Genomic DNA, 24,051 nt, shown 5'->3' on the forward strand with positions numbered 1-24,051 from the left:
AATAGGAAACAACGGAGCACGATGTGAGATAGTAGATGGTTTCGCCTTTTGACAAAGTTTACAAATAGACAAGACTCTTCGAATTCGCTTTTCCATATTGTTAAAATAACAAGTCGTTCGAAGTATATGATAACATTTTCGTGGACCAAAATGTGCGTAGCTGAGATGAATGTACCAAATGAGCTTATTAACAAAATCGTCTGGAATGCAAAGTACCCATAGCTTGTCATCAACAGTGCAGCGTTTGAAGAGTATGTTGTTTCTAACCAGGTAATAATACCGAATCTGAGTGTGTGTCTTTTCATGCCATTTACTTTTGATGTCTTTCCAAATCGGATCTTTATCTTGTTCATGAGCAATGTCCTTTAAAGATGTGGTGATGAAGTTTTCAAAGGCGACTTTCTGAATGTAAAGAATACTGAAATTTTTCTCGAGGTTGCCTTCTGTGTTACTTTTCTCAAGCCCAGCCGGTGCGCGTGACAGTGCGTCCGCAACAATGTTCTCCTTGCCGGGAATGTAGACTATTGTGAAGCGGAATTCTTGCAGAAACAATGACCAACGTTTTAACCTGTCATGATTTAATTTTGAAGACATAAGAAATTGTAATGCACGATGATCACTGTATACTTTTACGTGCTTACCAGAAAGAAAGAAACGGAATTTGTTAAATGCCCAAACGATAGCTAAAGCTTCTAATTCAGTAACGGAATAATTTTTTTCAGATTTTGTTAGCACTCGGCTAGCAAAAGCAATGGTTTTCTGAACAGTAGTGTCATTTTCTATGGCTTCTTGAAATAAGTGGGCACCAAGACCGACTTTAGAAGAATCCGTGCTAAGGCAGAAATCTTGTGACAGATCTGGATGAGCTAGTATTGGCGCATGGAGTAACGCTTCTTTCAAAGAATTGAATTCCAACTGTGCTTGTTCGTCCCAGTTCCAAATAGTATTTTTTCCAGTGAGAGAACAAAGTTTTGGTGTAACTAGAATTTGCATATTCAGAAAACGACGGTAAAAATTTACGAGACCTAGAAAACTGCGGACTTGTTTTTTTGTGGATGGAACTGGAATGGCTCTGATTGCTTCTAACTTTTCTGGATCCGGCTGAATGCCTTCAGAAGAAATAATATGTCCCAAAAACTTCACCTTTGACCTACCGAATTCAGACTTTTCCAAGTTAACTGTAATTCCAGATTCTGCAAAAGTACGTAACACGCTGTTGAGGATGCGATTGTGTTGTTCCCATGAGGCTTCTGCTATCAGAATATCGTCCACATATAAGGTGATGTGACGTTTTAAGAACTCAGGTAATATAGAATTTAGCCCGCGAATGAATGCTGCCGAAGAAATGTTCAAACCAAAAGGAAGTTTCCGAAACTGATAACAAACGCCGAAACAAAGAAAAGCTGTGTATTTTCTACATTCTGGATGAAGTTCGATCTGATAAAAGCTGGATCTGAGATCAATGGAAGACAACACTTTTACACCATTAAAATTTTGAAGAAGTTCTTCCATCGTCTGCGGCCTGTCTGTTTCAGGAATAATGATAGTATTGATTTGTCTCGAATCTAAGACAAGCCTGATCGATCCATTTTTCTTCTCAACAACATGTAACGGATTGTTGTATGAGCTTACTGCAGGCTCAATAATGCCCTCGTCAAGCATAGATTGTACAGGGTGGCGCAGATGGATCGGGTGGTTTTGAAGTGGACTGTACGTCTGGAGGGGGGGAGCCAGGTGTTCGGCGACTTCGTCCTGTGGTGGGGGGGGACGGGAAGGTTCAGTTGCAGGCTGGCAGTCAGTCGCGATGGCTACGTGGTCCGTTGAGCATCGTGTTTTCGCAGTGGAAGAGTTCATACGCAATAACGAGTCAATTGTTGCTGTGACGCGTGCCTTTCGCCGGCGTTTCAACATCCCACCTCGCGGTAGTGTTCCTAAGCGAGATACGATATTGAGTTGGGTGCATAATTTCCGCACTACTGGTTCATGTGCTCCAAAATGGACGCCTAGACCGCCAACAATAACAACGCCTGAGAACGTGGAGCGTGTGAGACGCGATGTCACTGCGAGCCCACGTCAATCAACGAGACGTCGTGCTCAAGCTCTTGGAATGTCACGTCGGAGCCTTCAAAGGATTCTTAACGAAGAACTGAAATTCCACCCCTATAAAATCCTGTTGGTACAGAAGATTCTCCCAACAGACCATCTTCAAAGGCTTCAGTTTAGCCAACAGATGTTGGAGTTATTGGAAGATGTAAACCTGATTATCATGATGTCTGACGAGGCTCACTTTCACATTAACGGATACGTAAACAAGCAAAATTGCCGTTACTGGGCCGACACTAACCCAAGAGATCTACACCAACGGCCTCTCCATAGTGACAAAGTGACGGTTTGGTGTGGGGTTTCTAAGGTAGGGATAATTGGTCCTTACTTTTTTGAAAATGAAAGGGAGCAGGCGGTTACTGTTAATTCGCAGCGTTATGTGAACATGATTGAAGATTTTCTTCTCCCACAACTTGAAGAGAACAATTACGACATGGGCAATATGTGGTTCCAACAAGACGGGGCAACTGCACATACCGCTAGGATATCAATGCAAGCTGTACGCGCTCTGTTCCCTGGCCGTTTGATTTCCCGTAATGGAGATGTCCATTGGCCCCCTCGCTCACCGGACCTCACGGTATGTGACTTTTTCTTATGGGGCTATTTAAAAGCAAGGGTCTACATGAACAAACCCCGGACCATTCAGGAGTTGAAGGCAGCAATTCACACCGAAATCACATCAATTCCTGGTGATGTGCTTGAGCGGGCAATGCGGAACGTTAAGGACCGACTCCAAGAATGCGTCGCTCGAGAAGGAGGGCATTTGATGGATGTAATTTTTAAAAACTAACATTACTATTTTTTTGTTAATAAACTTCCATTGTAACTACACGTTTTGCACTTTATTTCAATCCAATACCTCTACAATTGACAGTTTGACAAGTATTTTAAAACCACCCGATCCATCTGCGCCACCCTGTATTTCTGTTCTAACACGGTCCCTATAATGTGCTGGAATTTCGTATGGTCTAACACAAAATTTAGTATGCTCACGAACACGAAATTGGTATTGAAATCCCTTGATTGTTCCTGTTTTGTGAGTAAAAACTGTGGAATGTGCTTGTAAAATCTCAAAAAGGTCCTGCCTATCAGTGTCATTACAATTCTCAATTGTTTGAATTTTATTCTGAATTAACTCATTAATTTCAAATATGCCGTCGATATCATCCCTGTCAGTACTTGCAGAGTGATTGTTAGTGTCTAGTTCCATAGAAAATTTCGAACTGTTGTTTAACAGAACGTAAAGCCGATTAATTTCCTCATCATGGTTTGAGAGCCAGTCTTCAAATTTCAAAGCTATTGACTTACCTTCTTTCTCTAAACTTATTTCAGCATCGTGAAAGCTTAAGATTGCTTTATTATATTCATTCAAAAAGTCTACTCCCAGTATAATTTCCGTCGACAATAATGGAACAATAAGAAAGTTCATAGAGAAGCTGTGGCTTTGGCAAAAGAATTCTAAGTTGGTTTGTTGGCGTACATCTACACTTTTTCCAAAGATTGCACCTTGTAATTTAATCTTACGTAACGGAAGTGTGGGGCAATCGTTCGATTTGTTGCACTTGCTAAAAGCTGTTTCACTAATTACTGAAATGGGACTGCCAGAGTCAAGTACTGCCGTAAATTTTACGTCATTTACAGTAATGTGAATCACAGGATATGCAATGTTGTTATGTTTTACGTCGTGTTCCTGGAGTAAGATGTCCCTAATGTCTTCCATTTTTACGTAATTACTAGCTACTGCAGCTGCGTCGTCAGTTTCATAAGTACGTCTTGTGGCTGCCAGCGGTGTGAGTCATTGCCTATTGTCTCTTTGTTGGCGCGCGTCGTTATTGGGATTTGGAGACCTAACTTCTACAAATTCACGTTGTCCAGAGGGCCCAGCTCTGTTAGAAACCCGCCAGTTCTGATGAAATTCATGTCTGTCGTTTTGTCGGTAGTTTACATAGTTTCTTTCTTGTCTGTCACGTGGTGGAGAATTTCTCCCTGAGTCGTAACTGCGAGCTGGACCATTGCGTCTAAAGTTATTCTGTCTCCCTTGATAATAATTATTTTGGTTCCCATATTGTCTGTTTCTCTGATTGTCTCTGTGATAGTCATTACCGTGGAAAGGTGATCTTTCCTTGTAACTATTACTCTGCCAGTGGTTGTCATATGGGTGGTGTCTGTTTTGGTCACGATTTACGTTGTAAGAATAGGTTTGTCGTGGCCATTTATTGTTTCTGTCGTCACGGAATTGTGACGAATGTGACCTGTAGTGATTGTTTTCCTGTTTTTGCATCCCGCGACTGTCTGTGTCAATTTCTAATTCTTGTAAGAGTCCCTGAAAAGCTTCAATGTCGTCTTTGCAACGTCCTGCTAAAATAATATGCCGTAAATGTTCAGGTAATTTGATTAAACAAATGCGGATGAGTTCTGAGGGGCTGTATGGGTTTGACAGGTACTGATTCTTGTGCAACATGTCTTCAAAATATTTGACAAGGCTGGAAAATTCAGATTGTTCAAAGTGTTTCATCATCATGATGCTATGTTTTACTCAGTCTTGTGTAGCTTGAGACCAATATGCTGAGAGGAACGCATGGTAAAATTCTCCTTCACTGTGACAATCGTGAATGACCGATCGCATTCTTACAGCTGGTTCATTCTCCAAGTAGCCACACATATATTCTAATCTGTGTTCTAATGAGCAGTTGGGAGGAAAACAATGAGAGAATTGCTGGAGCCACGCTTGTGGATGAATGTCGTTGGCAGAATTCTTAAATGTTTTGAATTTACGTGTAGTAATGAACAGCTTATAGTCAAAGTCATCATGTCGGCGAGTAGCATATCGGTCATTGTTACGTCGTGTCGGCGGTTCCATCTCAAAATTCGGTCCATCTTGCCAATTCCTTTCATAATTACCGAAATGCCCTGTGTTATTATTTTGTGGCTTTTCCGTATTTCTAAGTTCCTCTTTCCGTGTTGGAGCGCGACTGTCCTCTGAAATATGTAATTCTTATATCACCTGCGTCAACTGATCTTGTACTTCCCGGATTTCTCTTTTGTACTGTGTATTGATTTGATTTTGATTTTGTTTGAATTTTCTTATTTGTTCATACTCTTCTGTGTCAGTGAAGGCTACGGGTCTTGTGTCATTCAGATCATCATCTACCTTTGTAGATAAGTTAGTGACCTGATCCGAAAGTTCAGCTACTTTCTCCGATAGTGAACACATTTCCTCAGTGAGTTTTTCTGAACCAAGTTTCAGAGTGTCCATTTGTGTTGAAATCGAATCTACTGTGTCCTTTAAGTTTTTTTGAGTTTTTGAAAGTTGCGTAACCAAATTGGTAGATGCAACTGAGTCAATTTTAGCTTGCAAGGTCTCATGATTTTCATGAACAATAGTTTGCAGTTCTTTTATGGCTGCTTCGTGATTCTGTAATGCATTTTCATGCCGAGAAAAAATAGGTTGAAAATACTCACAAATTTGTGTTTTTACGTCATTACAGACTTTTTGACATTTCGATTCGATGTTATGTAACTCAGTAGTTAAATCTTCACTTGTTTGTTCAAGTGTGGTGTCTAACTTTTTAAGATTTTGTTCCACTGTGTCTAACTTTTGAAGATTTTGTCCCATTGTGTCTAACTGCTGCTGTGTTTGTCTCTGATTTTGTTCCATTTGTTGCATTAGTTGTAATAACAATGCATTAGTGTCTGGAATCTGTTCCTCTACGCTTTTCGGCAGTGCATTTGCACCGGCAACATTCACATTTTGACAAGCTGAAAATGTGTCTTGACTCATTTGAGAAAACGGTGAGGACCCAAAACCGAAATCTACAGTATTTGCAGTATTGTGTTCTGTCATTTCGGATTCCTGAGGCGAGCTGTTGCCGACCGATCGATCGATAATGCTTCCCTGTTCACTAATTGTTTCACTGCCTACGCCATTGTTTGCCGCCCGCTCCATTTCCCTATGCACAGTTACCAAATTACTACTTCGAATGTCTGTTAATTCACTACACAGTGGTGCTGATAAGCTACGCTCGTCGTCACTATTATTTCTCAGTTTACTTTGGAGCCTAGTGTTACGTTTTTCACACGCCATTATTGTGATAATATTTCACACGATAACACAGAAAAGCACAATTTGAAGTGCAAAAATAAGAGAACACATTAACATAGCACTGAACATAATATCTAGTTAACTGCAAGCGTAGCTGCGAAATACTTGGTGCAAATCTACATGCATGCCACAACTGTTTTGCAGTACAACAATGAAAGACTGCAACTACAAAGGAGATTCTCTCTACAATTACATGCTAGCAATAAACAAAAGCTACACTAAATACACAAACTACAAGAAAAAATCAGAAGATTCCAGTGTGGTATCCTGGCAGGGTCGCCATATGAAACGTCCCCTTAGAACAATTATACACGACTGTGCTGATAAACCTCTTACACTATTTGCTTTTCAAACAGCTGAGCAAAACTGAACGTACTCAAACATTCACTAAAGTGACACACAATATTTTTAGTGCAACGCAATCTGACTATCAAAGATCCCTGCAAAAGAGTGGCCCTGAGTAACATTAAACTATACCTTTCAGAAATCACTTACCTCACAAAAATCTTCATTACTCGAACTACTGCAATACAGCGAGCGCCACCACTGCCAGCTAAATAAAAGATTCAAACTACTGAAGGCACTAACTACTGATAGGGATAGTTAGCAAATGAAAGATATTAATAGAGAACAAACAATGTATTTACCTTAATAGTCATAATATATATATATATAGCAGCTCATGACAAATTACAAAACTTCGCCATCTCTCTCACCACATCCACCACTGCTGGCGGCTCACCTCCAACTGCGCAACGCTACGCGCTGTTCACATCCAGCTGCCGCTGCCTAACACTACAATGGCAGACAACAATGCAAACTAGTACACAGAGCGCTACGTAACGTTGCCAATAAGAAAACATAAACAGCCTACTTACAACAACACCCAGTCATCACGAGGCAGAGAAAATCCCTGACCCCGCCGGCAATCGAACCCGGGAACCCGCTCACGTTAATGTGGAGAATATATGAGACTCGTGATATACCATCAGATTTTCGGAAAACATCATTCACACAATTTCCAAGACTACAAGAGCCGAAAAGTGCGAGAACTAACGCTCAATCAGCTCTACAGTTCATGCAACCAAGTTCGACAGTGAAAAATGGTGCGAGATGTGCGAAATCCCAAGAAAAATGGTAATAAGATATAGGGAAAGACGTGTAATATACAATATGTACAAGAATGAAGAGGGAACAATTAGAGTGGAAGACCAAGAACGAAGTGCACGGATTAAAAACGGTGTAAGATAAGGATGTAGTGTTTCGACCCTGCTGTTCAATCCGTACGTTGAAGGAGCAGTGACAGAAATAAAAAAAAATGGCTCTGAGCACTATGGGACTTAACATCTGTGGTCATCAGTCCTCTAGAACTTAGAACTACTTAAACCTAACTAACCTAAGGACATCACACAACACCCAGACAGAAATAAAAGAAAGGTTCGAGAGTGGGATTAATATTCAAGGCGAAAAGATATCAATTTTATGATTCGCTGATGACATTGATATCCGCAGTGAAAGTGAAGTAAAATTAAGGAATCTGTTGAATGGAATGAACAGTACAGAGTATGGATTGAGAGTAAATCGAAGAAAGACGAAAGTAATGAGAAGCAGCAGAAACGAGAACAGCTAGACACTTAACATCGTGCCGGCCGGGGTGGCCGAGCGGTTCTAGGCACTTCAGTCTGGAACCGCGCGACCGCTACGGTCGCAGGTTCGAATCCTGCGGCGGGCATGGATGTGTGTGATGTCCTTAGGTTATTTAGTTTTAAGTAATTCTAAGTTCTAGGGGACTGATGACCTCAGATGTTAAGTCCCATAGTGCTCAGAGCCACTTGGACCATTTTTTGAACTTAACATCGTAATTGGGGACTGCGATGTACCTGAAGTTAAGGAATTCTGCTACAAAGGCAGCGAAATAAAGCGTGACGGACGGAGCAAGGAGGATATAAAAAACAGACTAGCATTGCCAAAAAGGGCATTTCTGGCCAAGAAAAGTCTACTAGTATCAAATACGGGTCTTAATTTGAGGAAGAAATTTCTGACAACGTAGGTTTGAATCACAGCACTGTGTGGCAGTGACACATGAACTGTGGGGAAACCGGAACAGAAGAGAATCGAAGCTTTTGAGATGTGGTGCTACAGAAGAACGGTTAAAATTAGGTGGACTGATAAGGTAAGGAATGAGGAAGCTTTCCGCGGAATCGGCGAGGAAAGAAACATATGGAAAACACTGAGAAGAAGAAGGGACAGGATGATAGGACACCTGTTAAGACATCAGCGTATAACTTCCATGGTGCTAGAAGGATCTGTAGAGAGTAGAATCTGTAGAGGAAGACAGAAATTGGGATAAATCCAGAAAATAATTGAGGACGTAGGTTGCAAGTGCATCTCTGGGATGAAAAGGTAGGCACAGCAGAGGAATTCGTGGGGGACCGCGTCAAACTAGTCAGAAGACCATGTTTTTTGCTCGAGTATCATGTCGTTTTTGGAAACCCAGAATCTACTATGTAGGAATCAACATGGATTCCGGAAACAGCGAACGTGTGAGACCGAACTCGCTTTATTTGTTCATGAGACCCAGAAAATATTAGATACAGGCTCCCAGGTAGATGCTATTTTTCTTGACTTCCGGAAGGCGTTCGATACGGTTCCGCACTGTCGCCTGATAAACAAAGTAAGAGCCTACGGAATATCAGACCAGCTGTGTGGCTGGATTGAAGAGTTTTTAGCAAACAGAACACAGCATGTTGTTATCAACGGAGAGACGTCTACAGACGTTAAAGTAACCTCAGGCGTGCCACAGGGGAGTGTTATGGGACCATTGCTTTTCACAATATATATAAATGACCTAGTAGATAGTGTCGGAAGTTCCATGCGGCTTTTCGCGGATGATGCTGTAGTATACAGAGAAGTTGCAGCATTAGAAAATTGTAGCGAAATGCAGGAAGATCTGCAGCGGATAGGCACTTGGTGCAGGGAGTGGCAACTGACCCTTAACATAGACAAATGTAATGTATTGCGAATACATAGAAAGAAGGATCCTTTATTGTATGATTATATGATAGCGGAACAAACACTGGTAGCAGTTACTTCTGTAAAATATCTGGGAGTATGCGTGCGGAACGATTTGAAGTGGAATGATCATATAAAATTAATTGTTGGTAAGGTGGGTACCAGGTTGAGATTCATTGGGAGAGTCCTTAGAAAATGCATCTAAGAATGTGCATCAACAAAGGAGGTGGCTTACAAAGCACTCGTTCGACCTATACTTGAGTATTGCTCATCAGTGTGGGATCCGTACCAGATTGGGTTGACGGAGGAGATAGAGAAGATCCAAAGAAGAGCGGTACGTTTCGTCACAGGGTTATTTGGTAACCGTGATAGCGTTACGGAGATGTTTAACAAACTCAAGTGGCAGACTCTGCAAGAGAGGCGCTCTGCATCGCGGTGTAGCTTGCTCGCCAGGTTTCGAGAGGGTGTGTTTCTGGATGAGGTATCGAATATATTGCTTCCCCCTACTTATACCTCCCGAGGAGATCACGAATGTAAAATTAGAGAGATTAGAGCGCGCACGGAGGCTTTCAGACAGTCGTTCTTCCCGCGAACCATACGCGACTGGAACAGGAACGGGAGGTAATGACAGTGGTACGTAAAGTGCCCTCCGCCACACACCGTTGGGTGGCTTGCGGAGTATAAATGTAGATGTAGATGTAGATGTAGATGTAGACTGATGGCTCAAAAAAAAGTTGTTGAGGTTTTGAAAATGATACCTTGAAGGTTGTTCCGTTCTACTCAATGCATGTGGAGACTCGAAATCAGAAGTTTCGGTCCACTTTGTCCATCTACGTTGGCAAAATCAGAGCGAATACTGTTCCATAGCTCACCCAGGGTCTGTAAACGATTAGTATACACCAAGGTTTTAAGATAAACCCACAAGAAAAAGTCGCGGAGAGAGACGAGCTTGCTAGCCACAGAAAATCGCTGCTCAAAAAGGTGAGACGACCTAGTAGGAAGTGTTCGCCCTAGAGAGCCTTTGAGATTGATGCCGTGAGAGCCTCAGCGCCGTCTTCTTAGAACCAGACATCCCACACATATATTTCTTCAAATTTGAGAAGAAAGAACTCCCTCATCATCTGGAAATAACGCTCCGAAGTGACCGTGACTACTCTGTCGTTCTCTTCGAAAAACCATAGGACAATAATGCCAATTTAGGACAACACTCACCAAATAATCACATTTTCTGTTTCGGTTCTGTTTTAGTGTGTTATCCCCTTCAGCAACTATAGTTGTACATATCGAAACAGAGGAACCAGCTGCATTAAGGAAATTTAATTTCTTAACCGATTTCAGGCACTTGGTGCTCTTCTTCAGAAGGTTGTAACCATCGCATTATTTGCGAATGTCAGTAATAAGATGCATGCAGCATATTGCTGTGGTTACGTGGTTCACAGTCTATTTTTGTAAAGGCACTATGAACCACATGAACACAGCAATATGCTGCATGCATCTTATTACTGACATTCGCAAATAATGCGATGGTTACAACCTTCTGAAGAAGAGCACTAAGTGACCGAAACCAATTAAGAAATTAAATTCCTTTTATGCAGCTGACTGCTGGTTATTTCGATATATAGCTTGTTTTGTTTGTTCATACATCCATACAAATGAAAATGTTACTCGTCGCTGAAGAACACAAGGGCTTCATGAGGCAACTTGTCGAGTAAGGTTTCAAACGCTTTTTTTCGTGAAACAAAATCGCGTGGATTGTGTTCACCAGTGCCAGTTTATGCGGGTGAAATTTCAGGTCTTCAAGAAGAATTCGTCTCACTGTGCGATCAGAAATTGCAATAGCAGTTACATGTTTGCGTGCAGATCGCTTGGGAGAATTCAAAATCGCCAGCTTTACTTTCTCGGCGTTGTGTGATGTCCTGGTAGCTCTTGAAGCTCCTGGATTCTTTTCCCGCACACCATCCATAAAAATGTACACTTACATAACAATCGATTTTCGATCAGAACACGACCTGCAGGCTCGGTATTAAACTGTTTCCTGAATATACACGGGGCTGAGATAACCGAACAGCCATTGGAAAAGTAATCTCGACGGCGAAAGCGCGCTCGTCTACTGCATGATCGCTACTACACTAACCTTAAAAAAAAAAGGTGAATGCGCTCAACCCCACACAACAATGAGTAACTGTAGCTGTGCAGCGCGCCTTTCAAAAAGGAACTTCCCGCGCCGCTCCGGGGTCTGATGACACTTCCCCGACTTGCGTGTCTTTGTGATGATGAGATGAACTGATTAGGACTACACAAACACCGAGTCCCCGAGAGACGAAAATCTCTGCATCGCTGCGCGCACTTAACTAGAAGGCTTGGGAGAAGAGCGGTTGGGATGTGTGTGTGTTTGTGTGAGGCATGGGCGGTGCAGGGGGGGGGGGGACCTGCTTCACCGAATATGCTCCCCATTAGGCTGCACAGTTTACCCAATTTGTCGTAAAAAGTTGGACAGAGCTACTGTTCTGCATCTACCTGCTACCCTGATATTCAGCAGCTGCTTCCTGCGAAAAATCGTAGCGTGGTTAGACCTCCACCTGTACGAAAAGATTATGGTTATTTGGCTTATATCTGTGAAATTATAAATGTTGGTAAATAGTGTTGTTGTTGCTGTTATTTTTTGCAGTCTTCAGTCCTAAGATTGATTTGATGCATGTCTCCATGCTACTCTATCCATGGTCCTTTATTTTAGTCAGATGACGCCACAAATTTCTCTTATCTCCAGTTCTATTCAGTACATCCATTCTATTCAGTACCTCCATATTGATTATATGATCTACCCGTCTAATCTTCAGCATTCCTGTGTCACACCACATTTAAAATGTTTCCTTTCTGTTCTTGTCTGAACTGTTTATCGCCGAAGTATAGTATTATTTTGGTTATTATTCGAGTTCAGAAAGTCCATTGTGAAGTTCAAGACCTGAACACAAAGTTCTTTAACTGTGTCTTTAACGAATAGACAATAAGTGTATCACACAGTTGTGTTGATTGTAATTACTGTAACAACTGACATAAAATTTCTCACAGTTCGCAAAATAATTACTTGCCAAAAGGAGTAACCAATCGTTAGACGAAGTGAGTCTGTCCAGCAGTCGATTACTCTCGATGGGCGTAAATGTCTTTCCGTTTTCACAGAATTGAGAATGCAACACAAATAAACTGCTCGAAAAATAAATGACTGCGACAGTGCATTCAGTACTTAAACGTCTACGACTGTATGTCCTATATGCGACGGACACTCACATATGCAACTGTGCGTAGGAAGTCTGACACGTCATAACCGTAGAAAACTTTTCTGCAGAGAGACACCACCTCTTTTATAGTAGCTACTAAAACTGTCACTGACTTCCTCACAAACTCTCATTCCCCTTCTAACACTGACTCCCTGACTGTGAGGTTCATTAATTGTACTCCCGCATCGACCGTCAGTGCAGAGCGCGTGATTTTTCTCCTGCACTTTGACAATCGAGAAGCTCGTTATTCTCTGTACTCTCTGAATTGAGGACCCCGAGTTCGAATCTCGGTCCGGCCCACAGTTTTAATCCGCCAGTTTCATACCAGCGCACACTCCACTGCAGAGCGAAAATCTCATTCTGGAAACATCCCCCAGACTGATCATAGAATGAAGGCTTTCATGACCGGCTGACATAGCTGATGGTAAACCTTTCGAAATGTGAGGTCGTGATCCAAGAAACTCTTCTGTTCCTGACGTTTCGTCCAGGACTGCGCTGTACAGCCTCTGAGTCTTGTCGACTAACCAGTCGGACGTCCGACAGCGACATATGTACTGTAGGAAAGGGGGCGTGGTCAAAGTAACACGTGATGAGCAGAGATGCTCCTTGTCAGAGATAAAATTTAACTATCGATTGTCGTCTTGTCAAAGATAAAACTGTCTAGCGACTCTGCAGAGCTACTGTCCATACGTCTCTAAGTTTCATTGCCGCCTCTTTCCTATTAAAATTATCCTGATTTTATAAAAATTTCAGTGATTTCTCTACATACACGTGGATAATAATTTGACGTTATCCACAAATATGTACAGAAGCCATTGAAATATAAAAGCGTCAGGATAATTTTAATAGGAAACTGTCTATCGACTCTGCAGAGCTACTGTCCATATGTTGCTAAGTTTCATTTCCTACTCTTTCCTATTAAAATTACCCTGTTTTATAAAAATTTCAGTGGCTTCTCTACATAGACGTGGATAATAATTTGACGTTATCCACGAATATGTACAGAAGCCATTGAAATATATAAGCATCAGGATAATTTTAATAGGAAAGAGCAGGCAATGAAACTTATCGACATATGGACCGTAGCTCTGCAGAGTCACTAGACAGTTTTATATTTGACAAGACGATAATCGATAGTTAAATATTATCTCTGACAATGATTGTCTCTGCTCATCACCTGTTACTTTGACCATACCCCCTTTCCTACAGTATTTATGTCGCTCTCGGATGTCCTACCAGTTAGTCAGCAAGGCTCAGTGGAGGAACGCCTCTGAAGGTTGTCCAGCGCAGTCCTGGGCGAAACGTCAGGAACAGAAGTGTTTCTTGGACTACGACTTCACATCGCGAAAGGTTTACTGGCAGCTATCCCCCACGCTGTGGCTAAGCAATGTCTCCGCCATATCCTTTCTCCCAGGAGTGCTAGTTCTGCAAGGTCTTCAGGAGAGCTTCTGTGAAGTTTGGAAGGTAGGAGACGAGGTACTGGCGGAATTAAAGCTGCGAGGACGGGTCGCGAGTCGTGCTTGAGTAGCTCATATGGTAGAACATTTGCCCGCGAAACGCAAAAGCCCCGAGTTCGTGTCCCAGTCTGGTAGACGCTTTTATTCTGCCAGTAAGTTTCATTATTAATTATGTTTGTAGTTGTAATACATTGAAGAATTCTACCTATAGATAGGGGTATAGCCCAATAATTCTTCGAACACATTCCGTTGACAGCCCTCTTACTGACTGACAGATGTAGAAAGGTCTGAAAACCATGTGTGCACGTGCTGTTGCAGTTGTGTACAGAGGACTTCAGCAGCTGGTACATCCAGTTGGTATCCAGAGAGACCCCCAGAGGCGCCGCCTTCCCCGAAGGCCATGGCGAGGCCCCCGCTGCTGCTTCTGCTGCTGGTGCTGCTCACCGCCGGTTGCGGCGTCTACGCGGCGCACAGGTGCCAGGACACGCACGCCCAGAGCCAGCTCGACCTCAACAAGGTGAACACGCGGCACAGCTGGTGCTTGCTCTCTCTCTCTCTCACACTACCTCATCTCTGCCATACCTTTCCAGCTTAAAGTTGTTTGAAATCTACTCAGTACCACCTGAATTACGAGCGTCTCCTTACTTGCACGTTCTGCTCAGACAGTAGTGGAGGAGGTCAGCAGCATGGACTTCAACACTGAATACGTTAGGGAGCCATCCAGATTCATAGTCGCTGAAATGCTGCCCCCAACTCGCGGAGATAGGTCGGTATTAAGCAGTAGGGGGACAAGACGTAGTCCTCAAACCTATCTGGCACCATATTCTGCCAAAAAAATGTAAAGCACCAAGAAGGGGAGGAGGAAACGAAACGAAACTTGAGAGGGTATGAGATGTTATTTCGGTGATTACAATTTCGAGTCAAATTTACAAAGAATTTGGCAGAATGAACCCACTTGTCAGATGACGTACCACTCTCTCTAGCCTGGACGTATACAGTGCCTCAGTTGGGCAGGGTGTCATAAATCCGTTGTCTCCTGTCCTGAGGCAAGCTGGCCCGCAGCTGTTGTAACTAGTCCTCGATACCTTCGTACTGGCACTGGTATGGAGTTGACATCCTATCTGGTACCACACATTTTATTGGTGTCAGATCTGGGAACCTCGCTGGACACGAGAGTAGATCAACAGCTTGCAAGCAGTTGATAAAGACAACTGAAATGTGTGGATGAGTAACGTCCTGTTGAAAAATGGCGCCACAAGACTGTCACACAAGAGGTATGTTATAAGATTATTGTAGTGTCTTAGAGCTTAAAATTTTTACACCACCAAGAGGCCGTCAACCAATGTGATATAAATTTCAATTAGATATATCCAACAGTTCTTGAAAAAAAGGGGTCTTAACAGTCGAAGAGACAGACAAACGAAATGATCCTATAACGGTTACATTTTTACCAACTGAGATACGGAATTTAAAAATACGAAAAAATGACCGAAACGACATTCGAACCAGCAATTACCACTATCGAGCGCTAACGTTTTTTTTTTCCGCCTTAACGACTTTTAAAATTCACATAAATGCTAGTAGGGCAGGGACCTCTTTTTAAAAATTTGCATCAGCCGAGAGTCAAACCTAAAACCCCTAAGTGACAGGCGAGCATTCTACCCCACAGGACCACAGTCTGTGGAGAAAAATCGACCTCGCTGTAGGATATTATAGACGGTCGGAAAATTTCAAAGTCTGTTTCCTTGAGAACTTTTTGGAATTGCGTCGAACTACACTCATGCTCATAAATTAAGGATAATTGCAGAATGTCGTGCCACACAACGTGACACTACACAGAACTGGCGCTAATAGCATAGGCACATAGGGAACACTCACGACACAGATCTGTAAGTCCTCGGTATTGGTGGTAAGTTGAGAAAACCGTCCCGAAACACATGTGCTACAAAACGCCACTGTTTCCTGCGCATGTACCCCGACATCAATGTGGTATGTGATCACCATGCACACGTACACAGGCCGCACAACGGGTTGGCGAGTATGGTATGGTGGTCGAGCAGCTGTTGGGGTTTAGCCTCCCATTCTTACACCAGTGCCTGTCGGAGCTCCTGAAGTGTCGTAGGGGTTTGAAACTGTGCAGCGATAAGTCGACCGAGAGCATCCCAGACGTGCTCGATGGGGTTTAGGTCTGGAGAACAGGCAGGCCACTCCATTCGCCGGATACCTTCTGTTTCAACGTACTCCTCCGCGCTGGCAGCTCGGTGGGCCCGTGCGTTATCATCCATCAGGAGGAAGGTGGGAGCCACTGCACCCCTAAAAAGGCGCACATACTGGTGCAAAATGACGTGCCGATACACCTGACCTGTTACAGTTCCTCTGTCAAAGATATGCAGGGGTGTACGTGCACCATTCATAATCCCACCCCACACCATCAAACCACGACCTCCATACAGGTCCCTTGACATTAAGGGGTTGCTATCTGGTTCCTGGTTCGCGCCAGATGAAAACCCGGCGAGAATCACTGTTCAGACTATACCTGGACTCGTCCGTGAACATAAGCTGGGACCATTGTTCCAATGACCATGTACTGTGTTCTTGACACCAGGCTTTACGGGCTCTCCTGTGACCAGGGGTCAGTGGAATGCACCTTGCAGGTCTCCGGGCGAATAAACCTTGTCTGTTCAGTCGTCTGTAGACTGTGTGTCTGGAGACAACTGTTCCACTGGCTGCGGTAAGGTCCCGAGCAAGGCCACCTCCAGTACTCCGTGGCTGTCTGCGGGCACTAATGGTGATATATCGCTCTTCTTGTGGTGTTATACACTGTGGACCTCCTGGACACGTTTCTTGTCTGCTGGAATCTTTGCCATAATCCTGAGAGAAAACACCTGACCCCGCCGGGAATCGAACCCGGGAACCCGGGCGCGGGAAGCGAGAAAGCTACCGCGACTCGAGTTCGATTACCAGTACTGGCGGGGATTTTTCCTTGTTTGGAGGACTGGAACGAAGCACGCAGTCTCATGACGACAACTGGGGAGCCACTTAACAGAGTCCCACACTGTGATGCACAGCGCCTCTCTTACTAGCTTCTGCTGCTGGAGCCGGCGGGGCATCTCCGTGACGCTTTCGCTCTTACTAAATGAACCTATATCGAAACGCACTGCTCTTCTTTGAATATTCTCTAATTCCTCTATCAATTCTGTCTGCTCCTCCTTCCCCTGTCTTTGTCCTTCTCCTCCTTTTTAACCCTTTCTCTGTACGTCACCTCTTCCCCGTCCCTCTTTCCGTCTACTCCTCCCCCCTCTCTCTCCATCTCCTCCTGTCCCTGTTCCGCTCTCTATCGCCATTTCCTCCGACCCCTCTCTCCATCTCCTCTCCTCCGCCCTTCTCTCACTTAGAGCCTTGTTTATCGTTATTGCAAATTCAGATGCTTCTAATCATAAGCTGAAAAGCCGTAAGTACAACTTTCCCGTTTTCTGTGAAAACCGTCTGTGAGGAAGAATATGTACAGTGTGTTTCAAAAAGAATATATGTATTACAAAGTATTATTTTGTCCAAACTATCGATCGCTGTGCCTCGGCTCGGCTATTGGAGAAACGAATACATAGTCTAGTTTATATTAATGGCCGCTAGATGTCAGTGGTCTTCTGTTTTGCTTGGTAAGCGTCATATGTTTAAAATGGCAACTCCGCAGCAGAAATCATTTCGTGTTCTCGAGTTTGCGAAGTACAATTCCGTGATTACAGTGCAAAGACGTTTCAGGTTGAAGTACCAAATTAATCCTCCGAATGGGCGTAACATTCGCAGATGGTATGGAAGGTTTCTAGATACAGGATGTATATGTAAAGGAAAGAGTTCTGGTCGCCATCGTGTTCCTGAAGAAAATGTTAGACGAAATCAAACTGCTTTCCAACGTAGTACTTCAAAATTATCTCGTCGTGCCAGACGGGAGTTACACCAACCTAAAACAACAATTTGGCGTGTTTTGAGACGTCGGTTAGTTATGAAGCCGTGCAAATTACAGCTGTTACAAGCTCGCCGCGCGGGATTAGCCGCAGGGGCTGCAGTCATGAACTGTGCGGCTGGTCCCGGCGGAGGTTCGAGTCCTCCCTCGGGCATGGGTGTGTGTGTTTGTCCTTAGGACAATTCAGGTTAACTAGTGTGGAAGCTTAGGGAGTGATGACCTTAGCAGTTCAGTCCCATAAGTTTTCACCCACATATGAACATTTGTTACAAGCTCTGCGTCCTGATGACAAACACAAACGCGTGGCATTTTGTAACGAGATTCTTGATGCTATTGACAATGATGACACTTTCGCACAACGCATCGTATTCAGTGATGAAGCTTCCATGTTAGTGGTCAGATAAACAAACACTATGTTCGAATTTGGGGCCTACAGAACCCACATGCAGCTATCGAACATGTACGAGATTCGCCCAAAGTCAATGTGTTTTGTGCGATATCCCGATCATCTGTTTACGGCCCATTCTTGTTTGATGGAAACACGGTTAACGGTCAGCCGTATCTCGCTGCGTTACAAAAATGATTGTTTCCGAGGCTGCACGAAGACAACTTCATTTTTCAACAAGACGGGGCGCCCTCTCGTTGGAGTCGCCAAGTGCGCAGAATATGTGAATGAAACCCTACCGAACCGTTGGATTGGTCGTCAATGAGCTGGCGACTTATCATGTTTCAGCTGGGCTCCACAGTCACTGGATTTGACACCCTCTGACTTGTTCCTGTGGGGTTTCGTTAAAGACAGCGTTTATGTACCACCACTCCCACATAACCTGGAAGAGTTAAAGAACCGGATCTGTACTGACATAACAACTGTGACGAAGGACATGCTTGCCCGAGTATGGGAGGAATTTGAGTATCGATATGATATTGTTCCTATCGCTGATGGAGGACATATTGAACATCTGTAATCCGAACTTGAGAGGTTCATAAATATGTGTGTAAAGTTTCATATTCGTATGTCTTAAAGTTTAATAAATATATGCACTCGAAATACGAATATTCTCTTTGAAACACCCTTTATATGTATTTATACCTCACAAACAGTTTTAGAAGCGCCTGAATTTATATATATATATATATATATATATATATATATATATATATATATATATATATATGAGAATATAATGGGAGAAACAGTTTATCTAACGGTTTAAACGCCCTGCCATCATAGTTAAAACCACCTGCGACAAAGGAAGCAAAACCGCCCATATTTATGGAAGAACATTTTCTTTCTCGCAGTCCGTTTTAACAGAAAATCTATATATTTTTGTTTAAAACTATATAGTCTATGTTCATTTGACAGTTTGATAGAGCTTCGTTTAAAGTTTGGGGTAAATCGGTCATGAACATTTCAAAATTTTTGGAAGTAAGATTTCCTCTATGAACACTACACAATTATGTATATGTTACTTACGTTTCAATAATAAATACATAAGAAGCGAGCGGACTCCCATGCGGCGTAGAGTCGAAATTTCAAAGAAATCGATGGACTATTTTTTTTTAATTTTGCAGGCACAAATATACGCAGGCTAAATTTTTTGCATAAAAGATGTTGAGGGTCAACTGCCAATTACTGCACTAAGCGCCGGCTGTCTATAGGTTTTCCTGCATTTCGCTATAGTTTTGTAGCGTTGCGACTTATCTGTGTAGAACAGTATCATTTGCGAAGAGCCTCATTGAGCTTTCGACTTTATCTACTTCATCATTTTAACGTACTGTGAAAAGTAATCGTCCTATAGCACTCCGTTCGGGTATGTGTCTACAAGTGTCATTTCTGTTTGTTACTTTCTGTGCTCTGCTTCAGCGGATCTTTCTATGTGTGGTCCAAGTTACGTTATTTGCTAGTGACACATTATGCGAAAGTTGCTTTCGTCCATAAGTTTGGACACCTGTGTTTACAGTGAAAAATAATGCTCTTATAATACTTCATTGGGGTGTGCCCAAAGATACTTTTTCCTCTGAAGATTTTTTCTCTGTACAGAATGACATACTTCGTTCTGCTTTCTAGGAACACCTCATTTCGAAGACAAAGCTAGTCTGATATTCCCGTACGCAAGAGCAACAGTCCTTCTTCAGGATTCTTGGTACCAACTCACGCTACCCGTTTCCTAAGACTTCCTGATATACACTACAGGCCATTAAAACTGCTACACCATGAAGATGACGTGCTACAGATGCAAAATTTAACCGACAGGAAGAAGATGCTGTGATATGCAAATGATTAGGTTTTCAGAGCAATCCCACAAGGTTTGCGTCGGTGGCGACACCTACAACGTGCTGACATGAGGAAAGTTTCCAACCGATTTCTCATACACAAACAGCAGTTGACCGGCGTTGCCCCGTGAAACGTTGTTGTGATGCCTCCTGTAAGGAGGAGAAATGCGTACCATCACGTTTCCGACTTTGATAAAGGTCGGATTGTAGCCTATCGCGATTGCGGTTTATCGTATCGCGACATTGCTGCTCGCGTTGGTCGAGATCCAATGACTGTTAGCAGAATGTGGAATCGGTGGGTTCAGGAGGGTTATACTGAATGCCGTGCTGGATCCCAACGGCTTCGTATCACTAGCAGTCGAGATGACAGGCATCTTCTCCGCATGGATGTAACGGATCATGTAGCCGCATCTCGATCCCTGAGTCAACAGATGGGGACGTTTGCAAGACAACAACCATCTGCACGAACAGTTCGATGACGTTTGCAGCAGCATGGACTACTGTATCAGCTCGGAGACCAACGCTGCGGTTACCCTTGACGCTTCATCACAGACAGGAGCGCCTGCGATGGTGTACTCAACGACGAACCTGGGTGCACGAATGGCAAAACGTAATTTTTTCGGATGAATCCAGGTTCTGTTTACAGCATCATGATGGTCGCATCCGTGTTTGGCGACATCGAGGTGAACGCACATTGGAAGCGTGTATTCGTCATCGCCATACTGGCGTATCACCCGGCGTGATGGTATGGGGTGCCATTGGTTACACGTCTCGGTCACCTCTTGTTCGCATTGTCGGCACTTTGAACAGTGGACGTTACATTTCAGATGTGTTACGACCCGTCACTCTACCCTTCATTCGATCCCTGCGAAACCCTACATTTCAGCAGGATAATGCGCTACCGCATGTTGCAGGTCCTGTAAGGACCTTTCTGGATACAGAAAATGTTCGACTGCTACCCTGACCAGCACATTCTCCAGATCTCTCACCAATGGTCAATGGTGGCCGAGCAACTGGCTCGTCACAATACGCCAGTCACTACTGTTGATGAACTATGGTATCGTGTTGAAGCTGCATGGGCAGCTGTACTTGTACACGCCATCCAAGCTCTGTTTGACTCAATGCCCAGGCGTATCAAGGCCGTTATTACGGCCAGAGTTGGTTGTTCTGGGTACTGATTTCTCAGGATCTATGCAGCCAAATTGCGTGAAAATGTAATCACATGTCAGTTCTAGTATAATATATTTGTCCAATGAATACCCGTTTATCATCTGCATTTCTTCTTGGTGTAGTAATTTTAATGGCCAGTAGTGTATTCCGCAGCTCGTGGGTAACTGTATCGAACTCCATCCGTCAGTTTACATAACTGTACTCGAACTGAGTAATGCCAAAGAGGTGCTAGCGTTTACAATCTGTTTGCTGGTTTCTGCCTCGCAGGTGACTGGTCAGTGGTATGTGGTGGAGATCGTGGAGCACGACCCTAAGGTGCTGGAGATGTCGATGATCGAGCAGCGCAAGTGCCCCATCGTGGTCCTGCACCGCCAGAACTCCACCGGCAGCTGGCTCACGCTCAAGTGGACCGAGGGCCGGGACGTTGTCGTCTACAACCTCAACGTCACCGACATGCGCAGGGCTCTCGGCCGCTGGCAGTCCGTCGGCAAACAGGAGGGTGAGCATGCGGCAAGCGACCTTCACATCAGTTGTCTCGGTTTTACCTACAGATTTTCTGTCCAATAAACAACCGAACCTAACACACAACTGCAGACCTACAATAATATTACGAGTTTCACTCGATAACAAATGTACAATCTCGTTTTCGACATCCAGTTTATTTCCCGTTTGTTTGGTATCACATTGATACATTCTTGAAAGGGAAAATGTCGCTTTTTCCCATAATGGCCGATCCTTTCAACTGCCTCGCGCCACCCTGGAACTGAGGCCTGTAGGGCCGTAGACTGAGTGTTTCGGGTTGTCCTCCAAGGCTTTATGATCTCGATGGTAGTTTCCTCACTGATATGTGGCCGGGTGTTATGGTGCAACAGCAGAACATTGTATTTTGGCCCTCATTGCCGAACGTGACATGTTTTTTATGAGTTTTTTATGAGTTGCCACATACGTGTCAGAACTGATAGTGGTTCCTTTTGGCGTGATATCCACAAAATCCTCCTGAATCGAAAAACGCAGTAGCCATCACTTCTCCTGCTGAAGGTGTGATTTTGAATTTCTTCTTCTTCATAAGGATTGCATTAAGCCATTACGTCGATTGCCCTTTCATCTGCAGATATTTCACCTCTTGTCATAATTCTTGCGAGGAAGTCATCTCTTTAATTCTCGTACTTTACCAAAAGTTCGCTACACACTGACTCCTGTTTTTCTCTGTGGGCATTTCATCAGCACTTGTAACCCAACTGGAGTAAACTTTTTCACATCTCAGTATCCTACACACTCTTTCTTTTGTTTCTCTCACTCGGATTGGCAGTCGTTCACTGTTGTAAGTTGGTCAACCAAAATAAGATTCCCAATACGCTGTACATTGCCAGGAGTCTGTGCAGCGCTCGCTTTGCCACTGCGTTGGAGGTCCCTAGTATTGGCGTGCTGACTTCAGCCATATAATCAACTTGTTCAACGACTAACTGTACTGCGATCAATAGCGTCACCCCCATACACCCTTTACAGTCGCTTGCAATGTATGTCACTGTCTCGTCCTCACAGCCCAGGAACTCTATTACGGCACGTTGCTCCAGACGGACATCAATTGCTCCAGCCATCTTGATGAAGTGCTACGACAGAGCGACTCACTGAAATAGGTCGAATTAAATTTCATTACAAGCGGGAATGACGCCTCTATGCCCCCTGTGAGTAGCGTTTTTACATGTCCCTTTACTGACGAAAATTCGGCGAACTGTAGCTCACGCAAAGATAACGATACTGTAGGCGCTTTCTAATGAACGGTTTCCAATTTACTGGATTTGAAGTGTTCTACACGTTAGCCACTAATCTTGTAACAGCATACTATCGGGTTCTTTCTTCTTGTTATAGACTTTATCTTATATTTAAGCACTTTGAAAGAGAGCTGCCATTTTTTCCAAGTCTTTCTGTAATTTCTTACGATCATTCAGCGATAATGTTTTCCTGTACACAACAGCATAGACAGCGAACATCCTTATTGTTGTGAATTGGCAGGAGCCAATTCACGGGGTTTGGAGGAAGCCGAAAGGCACGCGTTTAAGCTCACGCAGGCTGGCGTGAGGTCTGGAACAGTTATAGGAGTTGAGTCTGGTAAAGAAAGGAGGTAACTGGTAGAATACTTAACTTTAATCCACAATTGGTGAACATCTCTCTTGACTGTACATGCTTCACAAGATAAATATCAAATGCTATGGCGCCTTGCTAGGTCGTAGCAAATGACGTAGCTGAAGGCTATGCTAACTATCGTCTCGGCAAATGAGAGCGTATTTGTCAGTGTAGCATCGCTAGCAAAGTCGTCTGTACAACTGGGGCGAGTGCTAGGAAGTGTCTCTAGACCTGCCGTGTGGCGGCGCTCGGTCTGCAATCACTGACAGTGGCGACACGCGGGTCCGTCGTATACTAGCGGACCGCGGCCGATTTAAAGGCTACCACCTAGCAAGTGTGGTGTCTGGCGGTGACACCACACTTATAGTGCTGTGATCCCTCAAATTTTCCCGGCATTGTTTATTAGTGTTGAGCTTCTGAGTGTCCAGTCGATTCGTTGTTTCTGCTTTATGCACAGAATTACGACGTTCCACACATACTTCTTCAGATGCCATGCCGCAAGTTGTGCTCCGACGTGTACTCGCTACCTGGACTCCTGTCTGAACAATTTGTCTCCCCGCTAGTTACAGTGTA

At 43.7% G+C, this 24,051-nt stretch overlaps 1 protein-coding gene across 1 annotated transcript in view; it reads left to right on the forward strand.

The window, feature by feature from the left end:
* The window catches only part of LOC126153601 (uncharacterized), a 175,919-nt gene that overhangs the window by 135,808 nt on the left and 16,060 nt on the right, over nt 1-24,051 (forward strand). Inside the window, exons 3-4 of the mRNA XM_049916082.1 lie at nt 14,268-14,466; nt 21,622-21,853. Coding sequence (XP_049772039.1) covers nt 14,268-14,466; nt 21,622-21,853 — 431 coding nt within the window. The remainder of the gene's footprint in view (nt 1-14,267; nt 14,467-21,621; nt 21,854-24,051) is intronic.

Source organism: Schistocerca cancellata, chromosome 2 (genome assembly GCF_023864275.1).
Source record: "Schistocerca cancellata isolate TAMUIC-IGC-003103 chromosome 2, iqSchCanc2.1, whole genome shotgun sequence".
Classification (NCBI taxonomy): domain Eukaryota; kingdom Metazoa; phylum Arthropoda; class Insecta; order Orthoptera; family Acrididae; genus Schistocerca; species Schistocerca cancellata.